The sequence below is a fragment of the Trichoderma harzianum genome (genome assembly GCF_003025095.1).
Source record: "Trichoderma harzianum CBS 226.95 unplaced genomic scaffold M431scaffold_1, whole genome shotgun sequence".
NCBI lineage: Eukaryota > Fungi > Ascomycota > Sordariomycetes > Hypocreales > Hypocreaceae > Trichoderma > Trichoderma harzianum.
This window is the reverse complement of record NW_020209249.1, coordinates 2,927,633-2,946,954: the sequence shown is the minus strand read 5'-3', so window position 1 is coordinate 2,946,954 and position 19,322 is coordinate 2,927,633. Positions and strand designations below refer to the sequence as shown.

The 19,322-nt window shown below is 51.0% G+C and overlaps 4 protein-coding genes across 4 annotated transcripts; 2 read left to right on the top strand and 2 right to left on the bottom strand.

Annotated features, from left to right (window-relative positions):
* Window positions 1-3,653: 3,653 nt before the first annotated feature.
* M431DRAFT_477318 (hypothetical protein) lies at window positions 3,654-5,475 on the top strand (the record flags this gene model as incomplete). The annotated part of the gene is made up of 2 exons (XM_024915555.1): window positions 3,654-5,370; window positions 5,438-5,475. 2 exons carry the CDS (start codon window positions 3,654-3,656, stop codon window positions 5,473-5,475), a joined length of 1,755 nt encoding a protein of 584 aa, XP_024780585.1.
* A 912-nt stretch (window positions 5,476-6,387) lies between these two features.
* Window positions 6,388-12,221, bottom strand: M431DRAFT_72261 (hypothetical protein; the record flags this gene model as incomplete). Its single annotated transcript, XM_024922005.1, has 2 exons — window positions 6,388-11,601; window positions 11,670-12,221. The coding sequence occupies 2 exons, from the start codon at window positions 12,219-12,221 to the stop codon at window positions 6,388-6,390; spliced, it is 5,766 nt and encodes a 1,921-aa protein (XP_024780584.1).
* A 1,666-nt stretch (window positions 12,222-13,887) lies between these two features.
* M431DRAFT_72730 (hypothetical protein) lies at window positions 13,888-15,595 on the top strand (the record flags this gene model as incomplete). The annotated part of the gene is made up of 8 exons (XM_024922061.1): window positions 13,888-13,969; window positions 14,024-14,073; window positions 14,122-14,166; window positions 14,240-14,390; window positions 14,458-14,538; window positions 14,608-14,780; window positions 14,839-15,156; window positions 15,227-15,595. The coding sequence occupies 8 exons, from the start codon at window positions 13,888-13,890 to the stop codon at window positions 15,593-15,595; spliced, it is 1,269 nt and encodes a 422-aa protein (XP_024780583.1).
* A 2,745-nt stretch (window positions 15,596-18,340) lies between these two features.
* Window positions 18,341-18,898, bottom strand: M431DRAFT_477314 (hypothetical protein; the record flags this gene model as incomplete). The annotated part of the gene is made up of 1 exon (XM_024915554.1): window positions 18,341-18,898. One exon carries the CDS (start codon window positions 18,896-18,898, stop codon window positions 18,341-18,343), a length of 558 nt encoding a protein of 185 aa, XP_024780582.1.
* Between the last annotated feature and the right edge of the window lie 424 nt (window positions 18,899-19,322).

The window sequence follows — 19,322 nt, the reverse complement described above, 5'->3', positions numbered from 1 at the left end:
ATACGCTGTAATTAACGAGACAGTGGTTACGAGTAGAATCTTTTGCATGAATTGGCGTATGCGCAGCGAGTTTTTTTTTGTACGAATGGTAGAGGTAAAGTAAGTGGCCAGTGTAGTAGCTGCATTGACTAGGGATGAGGTTAAGGTGTGTGGCAGGACTGGATTGGACGGGGAGGTGTGGAATACTCGGGGGTTGGGGGACCATGACTGTATTGCTTTTTTTTTGTGCGGGCTTAGGAGAGTTCGAGAGATATTGGTTTTTTGCTGCAGAAAAGATGTGGTGATGCTTACGGTGAGGGTGAGGATGACGATAATGGAATTTTGCCGGTTTGGGTAAACTGTACGAGATAATACCTGGGGTGGCTGATGTCTGTCATCACCAAGGCTGAGCCTGAGCGCATTACGAGTCCTAGTAGAGGGCAGTGTCTTGGTAGTTGGACTGCTCTTTGAGTCGTAATAGCTCTGGATTCTTTAGTAGTTCCACCCGGTAAGGTAGGTAGCGATCGGGGCTTTCAACGGCCGATACGGAGGAGAGATGACGAGGAACGGAGGACGGTGAAGAGCTCCAGTCGAATGGGATTCCTAACGCAGGCTGCAGGGAGTGCAGCATCTGACGTCAGGCAGGGGATGATGCAGTTGTTTGGAGGGGACGCAGGAGTGCATGAAACTAAAGGGACTGCTTTGGACAGAGATGCAGGGAATGTTTGTTGAAACTGATGGATGGCAAAAAAGAGAGCGAAGATTTTTTTTTTTGGTGGGCGCTGGGCATTCACACAATTGGAGGAAATCTTGATTTTGGGCGCCATTGATGTTGATCACTTTACGGAGTAACGACTGGAGTACGTAGTTGGACTGTAATTATGAGGTGGCGTCTTGGTTACTGTGTTGGGCATTGGGCGGGCGAGTGATTGGCTCAATGCAAGCAGGTTTTGTGAAATGGGCCGTTGGTTGGGCCGTGGCCTGGGTTGGGAGTACTCGTACATGTATTGATACCTATTGAAACTGTTTGTTCCACGGAGCCTGATGATTGTTCTAGAGTTTCTGTACTAGCGAGGCAGAAGGATTCAACGTTTGGACACAAAGAAGGGAAATCATCCCAAGGGAAAAAAGAGAGTTTAGCTCGCTCTCGTTCATCAATCAGGGGTGGAGGAGCGGGACAGGGGTTAGAGAAAAGCGCTTGTGTGGATGGGGCAGCGATTTCGACGCGCCGGTGTGTTTGTTTGGTGGAGGGGGGTACCCGTGATGTACTTTTGAGGTACTACTGCCGTCGGGTGGTGGTTTTGTTTGTCTGAGGTGGGTATGAAGACGGGTTGAAGCTGAACCAAAGCTGGACGGGAGCTTGAATCAGGCGGTGGGTGCAAGGGCCATTGAACGGAAGGCAAACGAGGCTTTGATGTCGCCCTTTGAATGCTGTAAGCAAAAAGGCGGAAACGTTTCGTATTGTTTTAGCAGACGAACAGCACAGACGTTGTTGAACGGCACTGACCTGGACATTGACGTTTTCCTACGACAAACAGATTTGAACACCCGTTCGAGGAGTGTCAAGGAGGCCTCCGAGTCTTTGAACCGGTGTGCGTGTATGTATGTACTCCGTACTTTGTACAGTAGCCCACTGATTGGCATGCCATCAAACGGTCGGTTTCGATGCACGATTCATTGGCTGCGTGCCCAAAGATGTGAATACAGTGTCTCGTCCTAATACTAAGTTGTTAAGTCCCCTGCAGGCGATGCTGCTATACCGCTAACAGACACACTAGCCAGCGCAACCTCCAGCAGAACAGGGATCCCGTGATGAGATCAATTGATCACTGCAACGCAATACAGTAAAAACCACCAGACCATCTCAACGCAATCTCCAGTAACCAGTGATACCGTAGCGTCACACTGGCCCTCCTTCTTGCCCCTTCTGCCCAAGTGTACGAGTAACTGGGGAGTACTTGTGCGGTACCTGCTCGGCACCTGATAGTCCCAGCACGATACGAGCAGCCCTTCTGTAGGCCCCTGAAGAGATGCAGCACCAACAATCGAACGTGTTGGCGGGCAGTTTTAAGCTTGTGGCAGAAAGAACCTTGAATTTTAGGGGATCAGCCTGCCGTCATTGATCTAGACTATTTTTCCTTTTCGTTTGAACAACTCTCTCCCATAGCTGGAGGCATTGATCTTCTCCTACTTCTTCTTCTTCTCTTTCCCCTCTCTCGATTGCAGCAAGAAAAGCAAAGATTACTCACGGCTGACTGCTTCTCGCCATTCACTCTAACGGAAAACAGCGGCGCCTTCATTCACTTCGACTTTTCTCCTTGCATAGCCCTTCCTTTTTCCTTTTTGCGCGCATTTGCCTGCCACTGCTACTACTGTACTGCCGGCATCTCGCACAGCCTCCTTTCTCGCCTCTCTCGATCCCAACAGACGCAAACCCCGCCTCCGGACTTCGGTTTTGGCTTCCATGGTTGCCTGATCAAGAAGCCGTGGAATCAATAGCGAACTTTCGGTCTGTCTGCCTCACGGATCGCCAGAAGCCAAGGAGCCAAGAGCCAAGACGCTTCGGGCCATCGATCCGAACGAACGGCTGTTGTGCGACGCTCAAAGAAGTGTCTTGGAGATTTCTTGGCTTGCAGCTTGCAGCTTGCATAGCGACATACAACAACATTTGATCAACTAACAATCCAGTCGCTCTTTGCGATATACTATCCGGCTCATCAGCCACACATTCACATACCTGTCCGCTACAGTCCAGCACAGGCATTTTCCGAGACAAGGGCAAATTACCCTTTTTATTGCGATACTCTCCCACGAATCCATTCCGCACAAGTACGCGTTTAGGCCTTGCCAGGGGGTCCCAGGATATTATTTACTCTTCCGGTACTAGCAGTCCCCGCTGCAGAAACCATCACCAGCCACAGCCCCAGGAGCAACGGTGGAATTACCAGCAGCTGGATCCCCAAGTTCCAAATCAAATACGCGTCCCAAGGCGATTCAAGGGAGCAGTGCTGAGGCTGTTCAATCGAGGCCGCCCGTTGATCCAGAACTAAGAACTACAAAGTCCCTCCCCAATCCTGCCGCCCCAAAACACCATCCGGCATCCATTCTCCTCCGACACCGAACCGGACGCGCGCGCCAAGTTCCGTCCGAACCCAAGAACCCAATCCCCTTGACTGTCTGTACCTGACGGGACTAATCGCTCAGTGGGGAGTTTTTGTTGTGGACCGGGCAGTGCTGAGTCGACGACCCAAACCATACCATGGATACCTGTGAGTTCTTATGCGCAACGTCTCTGCACCACTCATTTCCTGTTAATTGCCTTGTTCCCCCGTCTCTCAAAATCCCCATCCCAATCCCCGGCCGCGCCGAAAGCATCCCATCTGTCTATCCCTACCCCGATCCTATACCTGAACCTATACCTATACCCGTTTCCTATACGCAATCCGCAGACCATTCAATGGCCCTGTCGTTGGTGTGGTTTATCGGGATTTCTCTCACTTGAGCGCAGCATCAATAGACACTTGTTTCTGTTTAGCCTAGCTTTCTTTCCTTGACCTTCATCTCACCCGTCACTCCTTGTGCTCTTGTTTTACCATCTTGGGCCCGCCCATCTCATGCTTCTTGCGCCGTGCCCTTGAAGCAGCACGCTTCCACTCCCTTGCCATACATCGCGAATGTCGTCACACGAGACGACTGATGGCGAAAATGGGAGACACAGACTAACCCAGCTGCTCTCAGTCAATCATTTTCGCATCAAGCGCCAAGCGCACAACATCAGCCGCCAAGGCACCGAGGCATGGAATCCCTTCCGACACGTATCTTGGAAACCCAAGCGCGCCGAGACTTGGAACGGCGGCCGTCTCGAGGCTCAGACCGAGGGCGACGGTGAAGATCTGACACATGCCGCCACTTCGCCCTACCCGACCAGCGGTGGCGTGAGAGATATCTCGACCTCCGGAACAGGCCAAGGCACCGAGGACGCTGCTGGCAAGCAGGTGAGCGAAGATAGCCACGATATTCCGCTTATCGAACGGAATTCGTTGCGCAATCGCAAGGGAGAACAGGATGGCACGACCGAACAGTTACGGGTCGACGACCATGAAACCAGCAAGACCAAGAAGCCTCAAAAGGAGGGTGGTTTCTTCCGCCATGTCTACCCTAAGGAGCCCTTTACCGTGGCCAACCAGATCCAGCGAACGTTTCTCAGCTCGTGGATCAACCTGCTGCTTCTCGCTGCCCCAGTTGGTATCGCGATAAACTACATCCCTGCCGTTGACCGCAAAGCAGTCTTTGTCGTCAACTTCCTGGCTATCGTCCCACTCGCCTCCATACTGGGCTTCGCAACCGAAGAAATCGCCCTGCGAACCGGTGAGACTCTCGGAGGTCTTCTCAATGCCACCTTTGGCAATGCCGTCGAACTCATCGTAGCCATCCTTGCCCTCGTCGACGGCAAGGTCGCCATTGTCCAGACCTCTCTTATCGGATCCATTCTCTCCAACTTGTTGCTTGTCATGGGATTCTGCTTCTTCTTTGGCGGTCTGGGTCGCCCCGAGCAGAACTTCAACAAGACCGTGGCTCAGACCGCCGCCTCCATGTTGGCTCTGGCCGCGGCATCGGTTATTGTCCCTACAGTCTTCGACGCGGCCGCCAACACGCCCACCGACAAGGTCGCCAAGCTGTCTCGCGGCACTGCCGTCATCCTGCTTGTCGTCTATGGCGCCTATCTGTTCTTCCAGCTCAAGACCCACCAGGAGGTATTTGCGACCCCGAGCGAAAAGGTAGAGCGCAAGCCGTTCCGTAGCACTTCCAAGGCGAACATCAAATCAGGCCTGGCATCCAGCGCTCAAGTTGGCAGTATCATGATCGACACCGACAACGGGCGACACATGGCCAACATTTCTGAGAACAAGGTGGAAGAGGAAGAGGAGGAGGAGCCTCAGTTGCACTTTTGGGTGGCCATTGCTACTCTTGCTGCCTCCACCGCCATTATCGCCCTTTGCGCCGAGTACATGGTTGATTCCATCGATGCCATCACCCAGAACGGCGCTCTTTCCGAAGAATTTGTTGGTCTTATTCTGCTCCCCATTGTTGGCAACGCCGCTGAGCACGTTACTGCCGTCACCGTCGCCGTAAAGGACAAGATGGACCTGGCCATTGGTGTTGCCGTCGGATCCAGTATGCAAGTCGCCCTGTTCCTCATCCCCATGCTGGTCGTTATTGGCTGGGGTATGGGCAACGACGAGATGAACCTGAGTTTCGACACCTTCCAGGTTGCCGTCATGTTTGTCGCTGTGCTGCTTGTCAACTACCTCATTGGCGATGGAAAGAGCCACTGGTTAGAAGGCTGGCTTTTGATGTGTTTGTATGCAATCATTGCAGTCTGCGCATTCTGTAAGTTTCACCACAACTCAAGGAACATATCAAAGAGAAGGTTGGTTACTAACATGTGCTTCTTTAGTTTATCCCGACCAAGACACAGGAGCCGAGGGGAATTAAGAAAATAAAGAAAAATCTGTTGCATTTGTTTTTGTTTTCTCTCTATTTTCTCTTGATACCACTCACATTTGCTCTTTTAATCTTTTTTTCGTCTACTGCATACAAGCAAATTATTTGCCTCGGATTTTTTAATGCCTGTTGGAGGATTTATGAAGATACACACCTTTTTACGGACCAAAAAGAAAAAAATATCAACGCGAGAAAAAAAAATAACGGTTGCATTTTACACAAAACTTCAACAACATTGTTGTTTCTTACCATAGAACGGAAATCCGCGGGGATATACTACCTACCTTTATCGCTGTGTAGCGGCCAGCATTTTTTTCTGCAGCGAAGAAAAAAATACGAATCTTTTCATTGTTTCTTCTTGCTTCGATGTACTTATTTTATGACGTACACACGAAAACACCTTTTTTGCACATATAAAGACAAAGATCCCAGACCAACACGACGCATTTTTGTGCTCTTTATTAGCCTTTTTTATTACCTTTACTATGATGGCTTTGTTTTTTTGAGATGGAATATGAAAGGGATGGGGGCTTTATTGTTTGAGTAGTTTTATTATTTTATGAAATGGCATGGAAATTTTACAAGTTGTTTTGAGTAGAACTGGGTGGTAGTTTGATACCATAAGTAGAGAATGATAAAAGGAAGAATTAATGGTTTTACTTTGATTGCCTGAATGCAGATTGCGTGCTTTATGGAGTGAGATATGAATAATGAGAGGATTTTATTGAGTCCTTTTGACTTGATTTCTAGCCACAACAAGATTCTCTCCAAGGAAAGGCAAACCAATTGATGTGTATATATATACATGACATTCATTACATTACTCCTCATTCCTAATATCTCTCAACTTACATACTATCCACCGAGACAATTAAATCCACCCACTCAGTAAACTATCACAACTCACTTCTTAGATCCCAGCCCCATGCCATCAAACTGCACACTTCCCCTCCTCAAAAACATCATCGGGCTACCGATCCTCAGCGCCGCAGCCGCAGGTCCGCCCCCATCCAGCGATGCTAAAACGCCCGGCGGCAGCCCCAGCGACGGGATGCTCGCCTCAGGCACGGCCTCCAAGCCCGGTGGTCCGGCTGCCGCGGCGACGGCGGGCGTGCCCTCGACGTGCTGGGCCTTTTCCAGCGTCTCCTTGTAAAACGCCTCGAGGGCGGCCGCGTCGGAGCAGAATGCCTCGAGCTCTTCTTTGATGGCCTCGGGCTCGCCAAGCTGGGCTGTGGGGGAGGTGGAGGAATGGAACTGATGATGCTGGCTCGAGCTTCTGCCCACGGGGCTGTCGCTGGTCGGGCCGGACATGTTGACAGCCTTGATGCTGGGCGAGTAGTGGTGGTATGGATGGTGGTAGTGGTGATGATGCTGGTGTTGGTGCAGCCCGCCATGGTGATGGTGCTGCAGGTGCCCCTGATGAGCAGCATGGTGCATCGAGGAGCCCGCCATGACTGATTCCGAGAGATTAAAGGAGTCGTACGACGGTACTCGTGGGCCAATCCCGTCCGTTAGGCGACGAGGTGGTTCCATCGGGGCCATGTTCCGTGCCGCGGCCTCTCTCTCCTTCACAGCTCTTCTGCCGTACAGCCTATTTGCCAACACGATGAAATTTCCATCATCTGTTACCTGAGCAAGCAGGACTCCCGAGCGATGAATGTACTGCGTGTACCTGTAATCCGGGCGTCCCCAGGAGTAGATAATGTCTACATTGCTGGGATAATTTGAAGCCGCCTCGATATCAAGCACAAAGTCAAAGTGCCGCAGTATGGACTTTTGATAAAAGTGCTTCGTCGGGACCGTCTGCGGTCCTAGAGAGTTTGGGTCGTAAAACGTTTCGGGCTGTTTGTCGGGTGGCTGGACCGCAAGCTTGATGGGGAATGGTTTACGGAAGGGATTGACCTCTGTGATGCCGCTGGACTCCCTTATGGGGACCTCGACGAGACGAAGGCCGTACTGGCTGGCCTCGCGCTCCCAAACATCGACGGCGTCTTCCACGAGCTTGGCCGTTGCATTCATCCAGTCGATCCTCACGTGGTAGCAGTTATCGGGGTTGTGAAGGCGGTCGTAGTGCAGGTCAATCCGTTCAGGGCGATATGACCTCTTCCTAGGATCCACATCGTATTTGATGACCTTGCTGAGGATAACCTTGGGGCGACTCTTGGCTATATGTGCTGACGACAACGTGGGAGTGCTGGTCAGTGATGACGGTGAGTGATCTTCGTGCACCGATCTTCTACCCGAGCCCATGGACGACTCCGTCATCGGTGTCAGGGGCAAGGGATTTTCCTTCTTCTTGCTGCCGAACCAGCCCGACGAGTGTTTCGCAAATTCAGGGGCGAACTGGTAAAAGTAATTACCATCTCGGAATCGGTGTCGTCTTTCGACGTGCACAAAAAGCCCCTTAGGCTTTTCTTTTTCCTTCTCCTTCTCCTTCTCCTTTTCTTTTTCAGGTACATCTTTGTCTTTGCCTTTGGGCTCTTCCGGTACCATCAGAGCATTGCCTAAATCTTCTGCGTCTTCACGCGTCTCGAGATCATCAAAGTTCTCCAATAGCCACGTTGTCATATCAGACCCGAGGAAAGAGTGATAATGCAGCCGAAGATGCCAGCGGCGATTTCGCAGAGGCACGCCGCCCTGTTCCACTGGCTGCTGCATGGCTTCGGCCAAGACAGAAAAGTTCAGATTGGACTTTTCAAATCGGTCTTTCCTCGATACGAGCTGATGCTTCTTACTCATACCGCCCTCGAGGCCCTCGATTAGGGGTAGTGTTTCCAGCTCAGCTGCAATGACCACGGACGGATCCTCTGTCTTGTAGACAATATCCAGGGGACTACGGTCCAGCTGCCGGCGCCCTCTGGCAGTTTGGAATCGGCGTTCCGATGGCGGTATGTAGCGATTCTTCTGCCACAGCTGCGCCAAGCGCTTGATGCCCTCAATCCTGATTTCTTCAGGATATAGACCGTTTTGGGTCCTGGGCACCGAAGGATTGTGGGCGACCAGTGGGATGAGGACAAACCGGGCCCTCCAGAAGCGCAGGCTCTCCATCATCTCGTCGTGATGGCCCGCAGCGTACGAATCAATCATGTTCCAGTTACGGTCGGGCCTTGGAATCGATAGCAATTCTATATGTCGAGCCTCATAGTCTGTATCAAACAGCGTTCGGATGGCCGGCTTGTACATGGGAGAGAATCCCTCTGGCAGCCCCGACATGTCTGCCGTGGGTTTTCTAATGTAGATGTTGACCTCTACTTCAGTCCCATTTACGCATGAGAGCTGATGAATAATGTTGCCGACAGACATGAATATACTCGTGCCATCTTCAAGAACTTGGTCGCGCGAGAATATATCTCCGAGTTTGATGACCTTTTGGCCAAATGCTCTCGCCACGGCTGGACCAACTACCACCTGAAATCCTTGTGAAAATCGGAGACTAATCAGCTCGCTGATAAATTCTTGTCGAGTCTTTGGTTCTTCGTCATCGTCTGCGTTTTGATCCACGTTATAAGGGTGCCTCTGATACTCGGTATCGAACTGGGCTCTGGTAGGAAAGTATTCAGTCGTCAACGGAACTGCAGCGGGGCAACATAAGGCTTTCCATTTCTGTATTTTCATCTCAGAGATGCGAGGAAAGATGTGCTGCCAGCGCGTATATAGATTGGCCGCGTCTATCTGATTCTTCTCTGGGTCAGATGGATTCAACAGCACCAGCCAAGGACTGATTGCTGACGATGGCGAAACTGTCACGGGAGGCTCTGGTGTCACGCCAACTCCTGCACGAAGTTTGCTCAGGACAACTTTGTGATCTTCCGTCCGAAACATGTTTTGATACATTTCGGTGTCATCTTCGGGACTGTCACCATGATTGCGGGATGTTGAAGTATGTGCGGGTGTTCCAGCCTTTAGGTTGTACAAATGCATATCGTGACGATTTGATCCGTTTTTCTTCAAGATGGGGATGCTTGGCGTTGATGACATTCTCACCATTTCAGGATCAGTCGTCTCCGGTTTGAGCCTGTTTACTGAGAATGGCGATTGGCTTCTGATTGTCTGCGGAGTAGACGGTCTCAAATCCGGACGTGATCGAGGAGTTGGTGGTGCGTTTGACTTTGTAACGGCGGCATTGACAGTCTCTGCTTTCACTTCGGCTGCTGCAATCTTTGGGGCTGCTATGCCAAATCCTCGGTGTCCAAGACTAATTTGTTTCATAAATTTGGGCTGTTTTGACGACGAAGATGAAGATGAAGACACTTTCGTAACGGCCGGTAGTGGTAGTTGCTGTGTAGAAGGCGATTCTTTCAGAGGTAGCGGATCTGGTAGTTTTCGCTTTGAGAACATGTTCGGCTTCTCAATCTCTGCTTGGTTCATGGAGAGCTTCCTAGCCGAAGGGACGTTATTAAATAATTTCTTTTCCGGAAGAGACGAGCCCAGAACATTCAAGTCCTCCATATGATGCCTTCGAGTTTCATCCGACCTGGCACCTGCTTCCGAACTATGGTGGTGGTGGCGCTTGTGGCGAGTTAGAATGGCTCTAGAATCATCAAATTCCTGTAGCTGTCTCCAAGAAGGTCTTTCCGCGGGCCGCGCGTGCCTTTCGGGCGAGAATCTCTGAATCCCCTGGATAGTATCGTATAGGTGATCCGGAAGACGAGTCGGGGGGTTGTACCAGATATCGCCAATCGCCTCTTGGCGTCTCTTCAAGAAGCTACTCTTCTCAAAGATATCGCTGGGATAATGGGAGTCCGAGTGCAGCGGGGTGATTTCGATCTCATTCGTATCAAGTGCGCTCCGCATCTGAAGGTCGTACATCCGGCATCTTATTTTGAAATCATCATCGTCGTCCTGATCCACCTTGTTGGACACAGACAGGGCCACGCCCGCGTATGAAAGTGCCTCGTTTGAGGTGCCCGTCCAGAATGAAACGTGCAGCCATTGTGGCAGTACATAACACCATTCATCACGCCTACTCTGGGAATCCAAGTGTTCAACACGGCGCATCATGTCTCTGCTTTTTGACGGTGAGAAGGAGCCAGAGGTGGACTGAAAGCTCCCGATAACGGGAGTTGGTTGGCCTGGTGTGCTATCACGACTGTGGAAAGACCTTGAGAGGGAATGGTGGCGATCTTGAGAGTCCCCCGCTATTGAGAATCGTGGATTCCGGTATCTGAAAAGAGGAACAGAATGCAGGGGCATTTGAGCCATGCAGATCAAATCAATCCCGATGCCATTTCCTACAAGAGCTTCTGTAGTTCTTCGCAGTGTCTCATAATCCACTTCAAAGATGCCAGCACCAGCGCTAATGACAGCGATGGAGATGCCGGTCCTAGTCAAGTCTCGATCAATATAATCGTGAGCGAACTGTGCGCAAGCGAGGTTAATGGCCTCCAGAATATTGCCGTGGATGGAAAAGGAAGACTCGGCTCTGATTCGACTGGCTGCCTCATTCCCAGATGCACCTTCTTTGAGGCCATCTAATGCCGTCTGGTGATGCAGAGTGATGTCTTTTCGAAAGTAGTTCAGTTGCCTTTTCAGCTGGTACAGGATCTTGGTCCACTCTCCACTAGCCATTTCACTCACTACGACTCGATAGAAGTCTTTGTATGGACGCCGGTTCCCATAGGGCTGGATTCCCGTGTAGTAATCCGATTGGAGTGCGCTCACGTCCAGCTCATTGGTCAAGCCCGTATCATACTCGACACGAGCAAAGAGGACAATGCTGACCAAGTGTTTTACCTTGAGCACGGCCCACCTCTTAAAGAGGGCTGGCAGAAACCCGTTGACAACTTTATTGAACATGATTTCGCCAGAGCTGTCAGAGTCAAAGTCCCACATCTCTTTGGACATTTGGATGAAGAGGACATATCTGGCTGACTCGCTGCGAAATATTGGCCTCGTCTCTCGGCCAAAGAAAGCGGATTGGACGCTGTTTCCATTCACATAGACCGTCGTGATTTGCGCCTTTATCGTGCCCAAAAAGAGGAGGGACTGTCCTTTATATACGGTCCGCTGCGTGAGCTCCCCGACGGCTACCCTCCACATATCCGCTCGTGATAGATACTGATCCTTAAATATCATCTCCACGTGTGTAGCTTCGGTAACCGGGTGGTCATTATCAACCTAGGGAGGGAGGAAAAGTATGTCAGCCGTATAGATCTACATAGTATACGTGATGAGTGTGAACGAACTGGTGCCAGTAGGACAATGGACCCCTTCTTCATCCCAAATATGTCCGCAATGTGCTTAACAACTTGTACTTCAATATCAGGATGCCGAGCCTTGGTCTCCTTGGGCATATCCTTGGCGACAAAGATGTATTGGTCGCCGAGGGAGCTCGGGTCGCAGGGGCCGAGGTGTTGGTATCGCAAGCTGCCATTGTCCTCATGCGACTGTTTCTTAAGGCCGCCAAATCCCGCCGTCGATTTCACAGATTCCGATTTCAGCACGGCGATGGACATCAAGGTACCTGGCTTGATATCACCACCAATCAGGTCCAGGTTTAGCAACACCTCGTCTCGCGAATATCCGTCATTGAGCGTGACGGCGCAATAGCGCTCAGTCTTTCGCGGCTTCTCATCCTTGACGTCCTTGACAGTGGAATGCGTAGAAACACTCCTGGGCGAGGCGGCAGATATCTCGGATGCGCGGTCCGAGTTGGTCGAGCTCGACTGTCGAAGATGATGGGACCAATGCGGTCCCCTCCGCGGAGCCGATGGTGCTGCGCCGACATATCGGGACATGGAATCGGCTCAGGCGTTTTCACGATGTGCAAATCATAGGGGGGATGGTTTATGGGAGCATAGCCCGCGAGCAACTGCGCAGATGTTTGCCAGTTCAGCAGCTGATGCGTGTCGCGCGACAATTTGGGGGTATGAATGAAGACGGTTCAACAAGCTGAGTAGTGACGGCAGAAACGGAGCTTGATGGTAGCACAAGACGCCTCACCGCCTGCTGGATCCATCCGCACTGTCTCAGTGGGGTCACGGAGCATTGTGGGGCTGAAGACTGCGGGTATTCGCTACCTGCCGCAATGCCACGAGGAAGCACCCAACCAAAGTTGTCCATACTTCCAAATTTACTCTTACTGTGTCTCATACTGTATTATACCGATGTTTTTAAGTTGGGATGAAACATGTCCAGTGCCACTCGAGATAAGCTTCAAAAGAGGTTTACTTTTACTTTCACTATTATTTATCCCGTCTTTCTTTCATCGAGACTTAAATTTCAAAGTTTATATAGAGAAATCGCACACTGTATATTTCACATTGCTCTGTCACGACGTGACTTGTTTAGGACAGTTCAGATACCACTTAATATCTAATCACAGCCAAGGCCTGTCAACAAGGAGAAAACTGACGAACAACAAAGGGCTGAGAAACCGGCGGTTCTGGTGTGTTTGCCGTTACAAGTTTGCTGCTACGCTCTGTGAATGTTACGATCCGGCTACGATATATGGTCAACTCTGAATAAGACCGTTACTTAGATGATCAAGACTGGGCATTAAAACACCGGCAACCGAATCAATGTCGGCGTTACGAGATGGGTACTTCGTACCCCAATCATGCTCTGTCCGTCACCTAGGTAGCTCCTACACTTTTCATCACCCCTGCCGGTGACGCAGTGCAAGTTTGCTCAGCCAGGATCTTGATGTTTGAACAAAGCCCCATCACAGGCAAATCAGTGTCAATCAGCTCAGAGTTGTTTGCCTCGGAGCCGACGACAGCGGGATCAGCTCCTGTCAGTCCGTAGCCCATGCGCCGAGCCCTAATTGTTTTTTTTTTCTCGGCCCGTCAATATGCCAACAAATAGCGTTTTTAAGCCCCTCCATGGAGGGTACGCCATGAGCACGGTCTTATGCCCCGTTGGCTCCTTGGACGGTGGCAATGTTGTGAGATGCTGCATTATTGGGGGCCTTTCATCCGCCTTCTAGCGCGCCGTTCTCCGTGCAAGGGTTCAATTCGAATCACCACAGCATCGGAGATAGATTGCTGTTATCCTCTGATCAGGTACCTGTTTGCACATCGTCTCCTGCGCGTGATACGGAGTGTCCGCTGGGCAACTAGACATAGCAATCGGCAGGTGCAGCTGTCAAACATTCCGTTTGCACGTAGCATTGGAACCAGGTTGATGCTAAAACTGATTGCATCTCATCAAACCACGTAGCAAAAAGCTGGTTAGTATAGCCCCGCTTCAGGCACATCCATCGGAATTCCCAAGCGGACGCCGCTGCCCGGCTATTTGGTATCCGAGTGGTATGTCGCGGTCAATGAGGAGACGCCTCTTCTCCTTTTCCTCGCCGTCATATAGCCTTAGCTGTGACCAGCGTCGCGTTTGTCCAGTTGACAAGACCCAACGTCGCTCTTGATATTGCAAGATACACTCCGCATCTGTTGTCTCCGAAGCAAGATGGCGATCCGAATGAATCGCAAACAGCGATTGACCGCGACCATAGCCATTTCATTCTCCTTTTTTGTGGCCGAACTCATTGGTGTGTTTGATCATGATGATTCTGAGTACCAATCGCCCTAACGTGAATGCGAAGCCGGATTTTACACCCACTCTCTCGCGTTGATCGCTGATGCGTTCCACTATGTATGGTATATCTCCAAGATAGTTGATTGCGTCGCTGACCCCTTGCAGCTGAGCGATTTGATTGGATTTGTGGTGGCCTTGGTCGCTGTCGTGGTCCGTCCCCCCTAATCTGAAATTGAGAAGCACCATCTGATGGACTTTTTTTTTTTTTTTTTTTTTTTTTTAGGTTTCTGAGGATCCAAATCCACCACCACAAAAATTCACATTTGGATGGGCACGCGCAACGCTTCTAGGCGCGTTTTTCAACGGCGTGTTCCTTTTGGCGCTCGGCGTCAGCATCCTGGTTCAAGCTATCGAACGATTTGTCAACGTGACCGGTGAGTTGTAGCACTCAGGCTGTGGACGGTTTGTCGGAGCTGAGCTGACACTGAACTCCATCGAAAGTCGTCGACCAGCCCAAGGTCGTCCTGATCGTGGGAGGCGTTGGCCTAGGACTGAATCTCCTGGTCTTATCGTTTCTTCATGGTAAGCTTCACCCTGAGCCCCCTTTTTTCTGCAATGCCTCAAGCCAATGGCTAACGCATGATCGTCTAGATCATGATCACGATCATGGTGATGGCCACGGCCACGGTCACGACCATGGACACGCACATGCGCACGAGCACGACCACAGTAGCGGCCATAGGCATGAAACCCTGCACGAGGAAGACGCTGCCACCAGGATAGATGATGGAACGGCGCCTGGGGCAGAGGCTCGTCCCACGTTGGTGAGTAATTTGGCCCACCATATCAAGCTCGCTGGTCTGACAAAAAAAAACCTCAAAGGCATCCAGCGGTCACCACCAGCACAGGCATGTATCAGTAGTCTCGCCATCTCGCCCTAGCAGAGATTTGGGGATGCTTGGCGTTATGATCCACGTAGTTGGTGATGCCATCAACAATATTGGCGTCATAGCATCGGCCCTTATTATCTGGAAAGCCCACGGGGAAGCACGATATTATGCCGACCCTGCCATTGGCGTGTTTATCTCTCTGATGATCTTCTTGACCGCTTGGCCATTGACTAAGAGCAGTGGCCGTATTCTGTTGCAGATTGCTCCTAATGAGATAGAGATTGATGACATCAAGCACGATATCAATAAGGTAAACACAGCATTCCATCCCCAAGCTGCCGCACGCCAAACAAGGGGTTGAATGCTGATCAAGCCCACAGGTCCCCGGTGTCGAATCTGTGCATGAACTTCACGTCTGGCGACTAGATCAACGCAAGTCGATAGCATCTGCACATGTTGTCGTTGACGGTAGGACCGTCCGAAGCTTTGCAGACACGGCCAAGATCATCATGGAATGCCTCCATGCGTACGGCATCCACTCGGCAACACTGCAGCCCGAGGTACTGCCTGCTCACCAGCAGCAGCAAGCTCAAAGCTCGTCCGTGTCTCCGAACACTGGTACCGGAACGCCGACTCAACGGCGACGTGATAACGGCGCTGATTGCCAGATTGTATGCGGAAGCCAGTGCGGCGAAATGAGATGCTGCACAACGGTACAGATCTCTGAAAGACCAGCATTGCCAATTTGAGAGGGCACGCTGCGAATGTAACAAGAATGGAAGTCTTGGCCTCACTTGAAGACCACAGGAAGAGACACTTGAACAGAGCTGGGTGAGACGGTTGCTCTGGGGGCTGCGATAGACAGGCGCATGGGGAAAGAATGTAGTTAATGCTCGCAGCTATTGACAGCTTTGGCAATAGGGGGAGCACATCTCCACGGCAGCAAATAGTATGTGCCTAGTAAATAGAGGTTTTGAGAATCTTAAATCATGATTTTTGAACCAGAAAATTGCATTCGTCTACGCGTCTCTCGCTGAAGAGCCTTGTTCATGCATCTGAGAGAAGAGGAAATGAGGTTGAAAACTGGAGAAGGCCACGTTCTGTATTTCTAATAGCGGTGGCCATCAAGGTTCTCATTTATGCCCCCGCTCAAGTCCGGCACTGAGACCAGTAATAGCGAGAGAAAAAAAAGCACTGGACATCATTAATTACATCTTGGTTTAACCGGCTACGACGAATTCATTTATTTTATTTAATACTTGAAAAGGATTCCATTTTCAAGGTAGCATGCTGAAGGAATTTAGATGGACAGGTCTCAATGGTCCAAAGCCAGAAACAGATCTGCATGTAGTATATATATCTCATGTAAACACAGAAACGGAGCTGTTTCCCCGAGCTCTTAACCTAAATGCTCTAGCAACGGAAAATATCTTCCATATAACGTTAGCATATCCCGATCCGTATGTGGATGGCAGACTGCGCTATACGACTCGCAATGAAGTGGGCAGCGGCAAATGTGGACGAGCATGAATCGATTCTCCGTCTATTCGCCGGGTTGATCTCGGCGAGTTCCTGTATGTAGGCAATACGATGAGGGCATCTTCGGCTGTAACTGAGCCTCACTGGTATCAAGCTGGCATTTCTAGTGCTTTGGAGCCGGTTTCCACTATGCCGAGGCTCGAGATGTGGGCACTTGGTGAAAGAGCCATGAAGCAAGCAATTTCGGCATGCCGCAAGCGAGGTCAAGGTCTTGGATAGATAGTGCTTGATACTCGCACATTCGACATCTTGATACATTGGGTAGTGGTGCTTAGGCCACCATCAGTTAGTCCGGGTAAGGCTTCCAAGGTTTCTGCAGGCTGGTCTCAGGTTGCATCCGTCATTCCTTGAAATGTCACATGTGCAAGCAGCATGCAGTAGGCGAGACGCACAGATAACAGGGCTGCTTCCTGTACATGCAGAACTGCGCATACCTACATCACCCTACATGGAGCGAAGCAGTTGGCCGTTCGTTGATGCCAACCCGTGTAACGCTTCCCTGGCTTGTGAAAGTTTTCCATCTCAGGGCCCTCGCTTTGCACCGGGATCCCCTTCGCTCGGCACGGCGGCGAATTGTTCTAGAAGAATACCCCATTAGCAAATGGCAACAGAGTTTGCGCTTTCCATTGGACAAGCTCGATGGCAATGAGTCGTGGCGTTGGCGTTTGGTGGGACCGGCTCTTGATGTGGGCTTTTTCACTTGCTGATAAAAGAATAGAAAACCAACAACGCGCTTTGATAGCTTGGCTGTTATCCTGTCCGGAAAGCTCCGGAAAGCTCCGGAAATGACAGATTTGAAGAGAGAGTGACGGATCCCATTTTGGGACACCATTGTCGTTGGATCTCTGTCAGATAGTATTGGTCACATACAGGCCCGTGAATTCTAGAAGTCAAGCTAGCAACTGACGAATCGTTTTTACATGCCGGCTGTCTTTCACATTCCGATTGTAGGATAATGCCTGCATCCTTTCCAGGATAGGAGGCACGATTACTCGAGCCAGCGCCAATAATCATGCTTTCTCTCTTGGCGGTATGGAAAGTAAGAGAAGAAAGCTTGGCCATGCTGGTGTCTATTGGTGAGAGGCCGGCGGACCCGTCCTCAGTGATACTACCGTCTGTGGTTTGAGAACTTGTCAGAGCTTGCATATTCAACAACTGCTTCACTTGAAGCGAAGAGCCCGCTGCGCCATCGTTCCGATGGAAGATATTTGGTGCGTTAGCAACATTGGCTTCAACCCACACGCGAGATACGAGCAGACCATTGACTTTCCAGAGATCTAGTAACCGTAGGGCATGGGTTCCTTCTCTTCCGTCGGCGTTTATTACATGCCAGGGTACGGCACTCCTCCAGGAAACGAAGCGACTCCGCTCGAACTGGACCGTCTCACAGCCCTCGAGGCCAAACCCACATATATGGAGGCAAAAGTATCCGCTGGTGAAGTGCCGGGCATCACTGCTCCACGGAATTGAACAGATACCTAATACAGCAATACCGCTTGATGCTTCCAAAAATAAGAGAGTATTCGTAATACTACTTCCTATCGTATGTGTATCTGAATAGACATATCCCATAAAGTGCGGGCGTACGAGCAGCTGCATGGTGCTTCTATATGCACGAACCATGCCGTCCCGCGCTCCGTATTCATCTTACCTACCTGTAGGGAGTCTCGTACAAAGCACTCAGGTTAGTGCTTGATATCTGAATGGTAAAAAACGGGGCTTCCTTCTCGCTAAAGCAGGCGACGGTCAGATTTTTACCTACTAGTTACCCGCAGCATGCTGTACGACATGCCCCGTCCGTCTGCAGTGTCGTGTCGGTCCGGCACAGAGGAGAGGTGCTCCAAGCATACTGCGTAACTTCGACTTGTTGAGCAAATGATATTTCGGATGGCTTAGACCAACGCGGCGCTCAGATGATCTTCGGTCCAGCGATTGTACTACTGGCGGTACCAGCGCTAGTAATTGTCACGACGCAGATGCTTGAGTAATTGGACTTTGTAAGTGAGTGTCGAAAAGACGGTCTGTCGCTCGGCGCGGCCGACTGACTGATGGTTCGCGCGGATGAGGCGCGTGAAAAGCATATTTCGTGTGAACCTAGAGGAGCAATGCGTCTTCCAGCTCATTGGGCATCGCGAGGTGTTTGCCCCATTGGTGCCCGGCACCTCTAATTCGCTGTCTGTACGGTAGTCTAAGTGGATGTCTGGCGTTTTTGCTGCCTGGGCCCCTGTCCCGTTGGTCTCGACTGACGTGTTGGAAAGGTGCCGAGCCTGAGAGAGACGGGATGATGATGTCAAGGCCAAGGCGATCTCGCAGCTCTGCACCAACTCAGGGCGAATTCTCAGCAGCGATGCTCTGCACATCTGTTGCATCATGTCCAACAGATGTGCAGTCAGAATGCACGCACCAACGTGCAGTAGAGTACAGAAACAAGAGCTGTGCTCCAGTGGCAATTCAGCTTCTGGTTCCCTTGCCGCCGCCGAGTTGGGGACCCATTGAGGACCCTGGATTTTCATCGTTGAGAGCTCTGGCCCCTCGCAAGATCAGCATTGCTGTGGATATGGCCCGAACAAGACCGATGCGCCGTCCCTGGTCGGTCACCAGTCACAGGTCATTCGGACCTTGGCTTGCTTGCAAAGACAAAGTAGCGCATCGAGCCAGCCAGGCGGGGGTGGATAGGCATAGCAGCATACTCCGTAGCATAGGGAGAAATGGAGTGGGCGGCCGAGGAGTGCGCCGCCGATTCCTGCCCATACCAGGCCAGGACTTGGGACATCCAGCTTGCATTGCATTCACCGCATTTTCGTAGCTGTGTTTCAGAGAGCAAGGCCCTTCCTTGCCACCTGTGCTTGAATGTGGCATGTGAGCATCTCATCCCTCGCGCTGACGCTACCACAGTGACTCTAACTGTCCAACAGTGTGAGTGGGCTAGGGAATGAT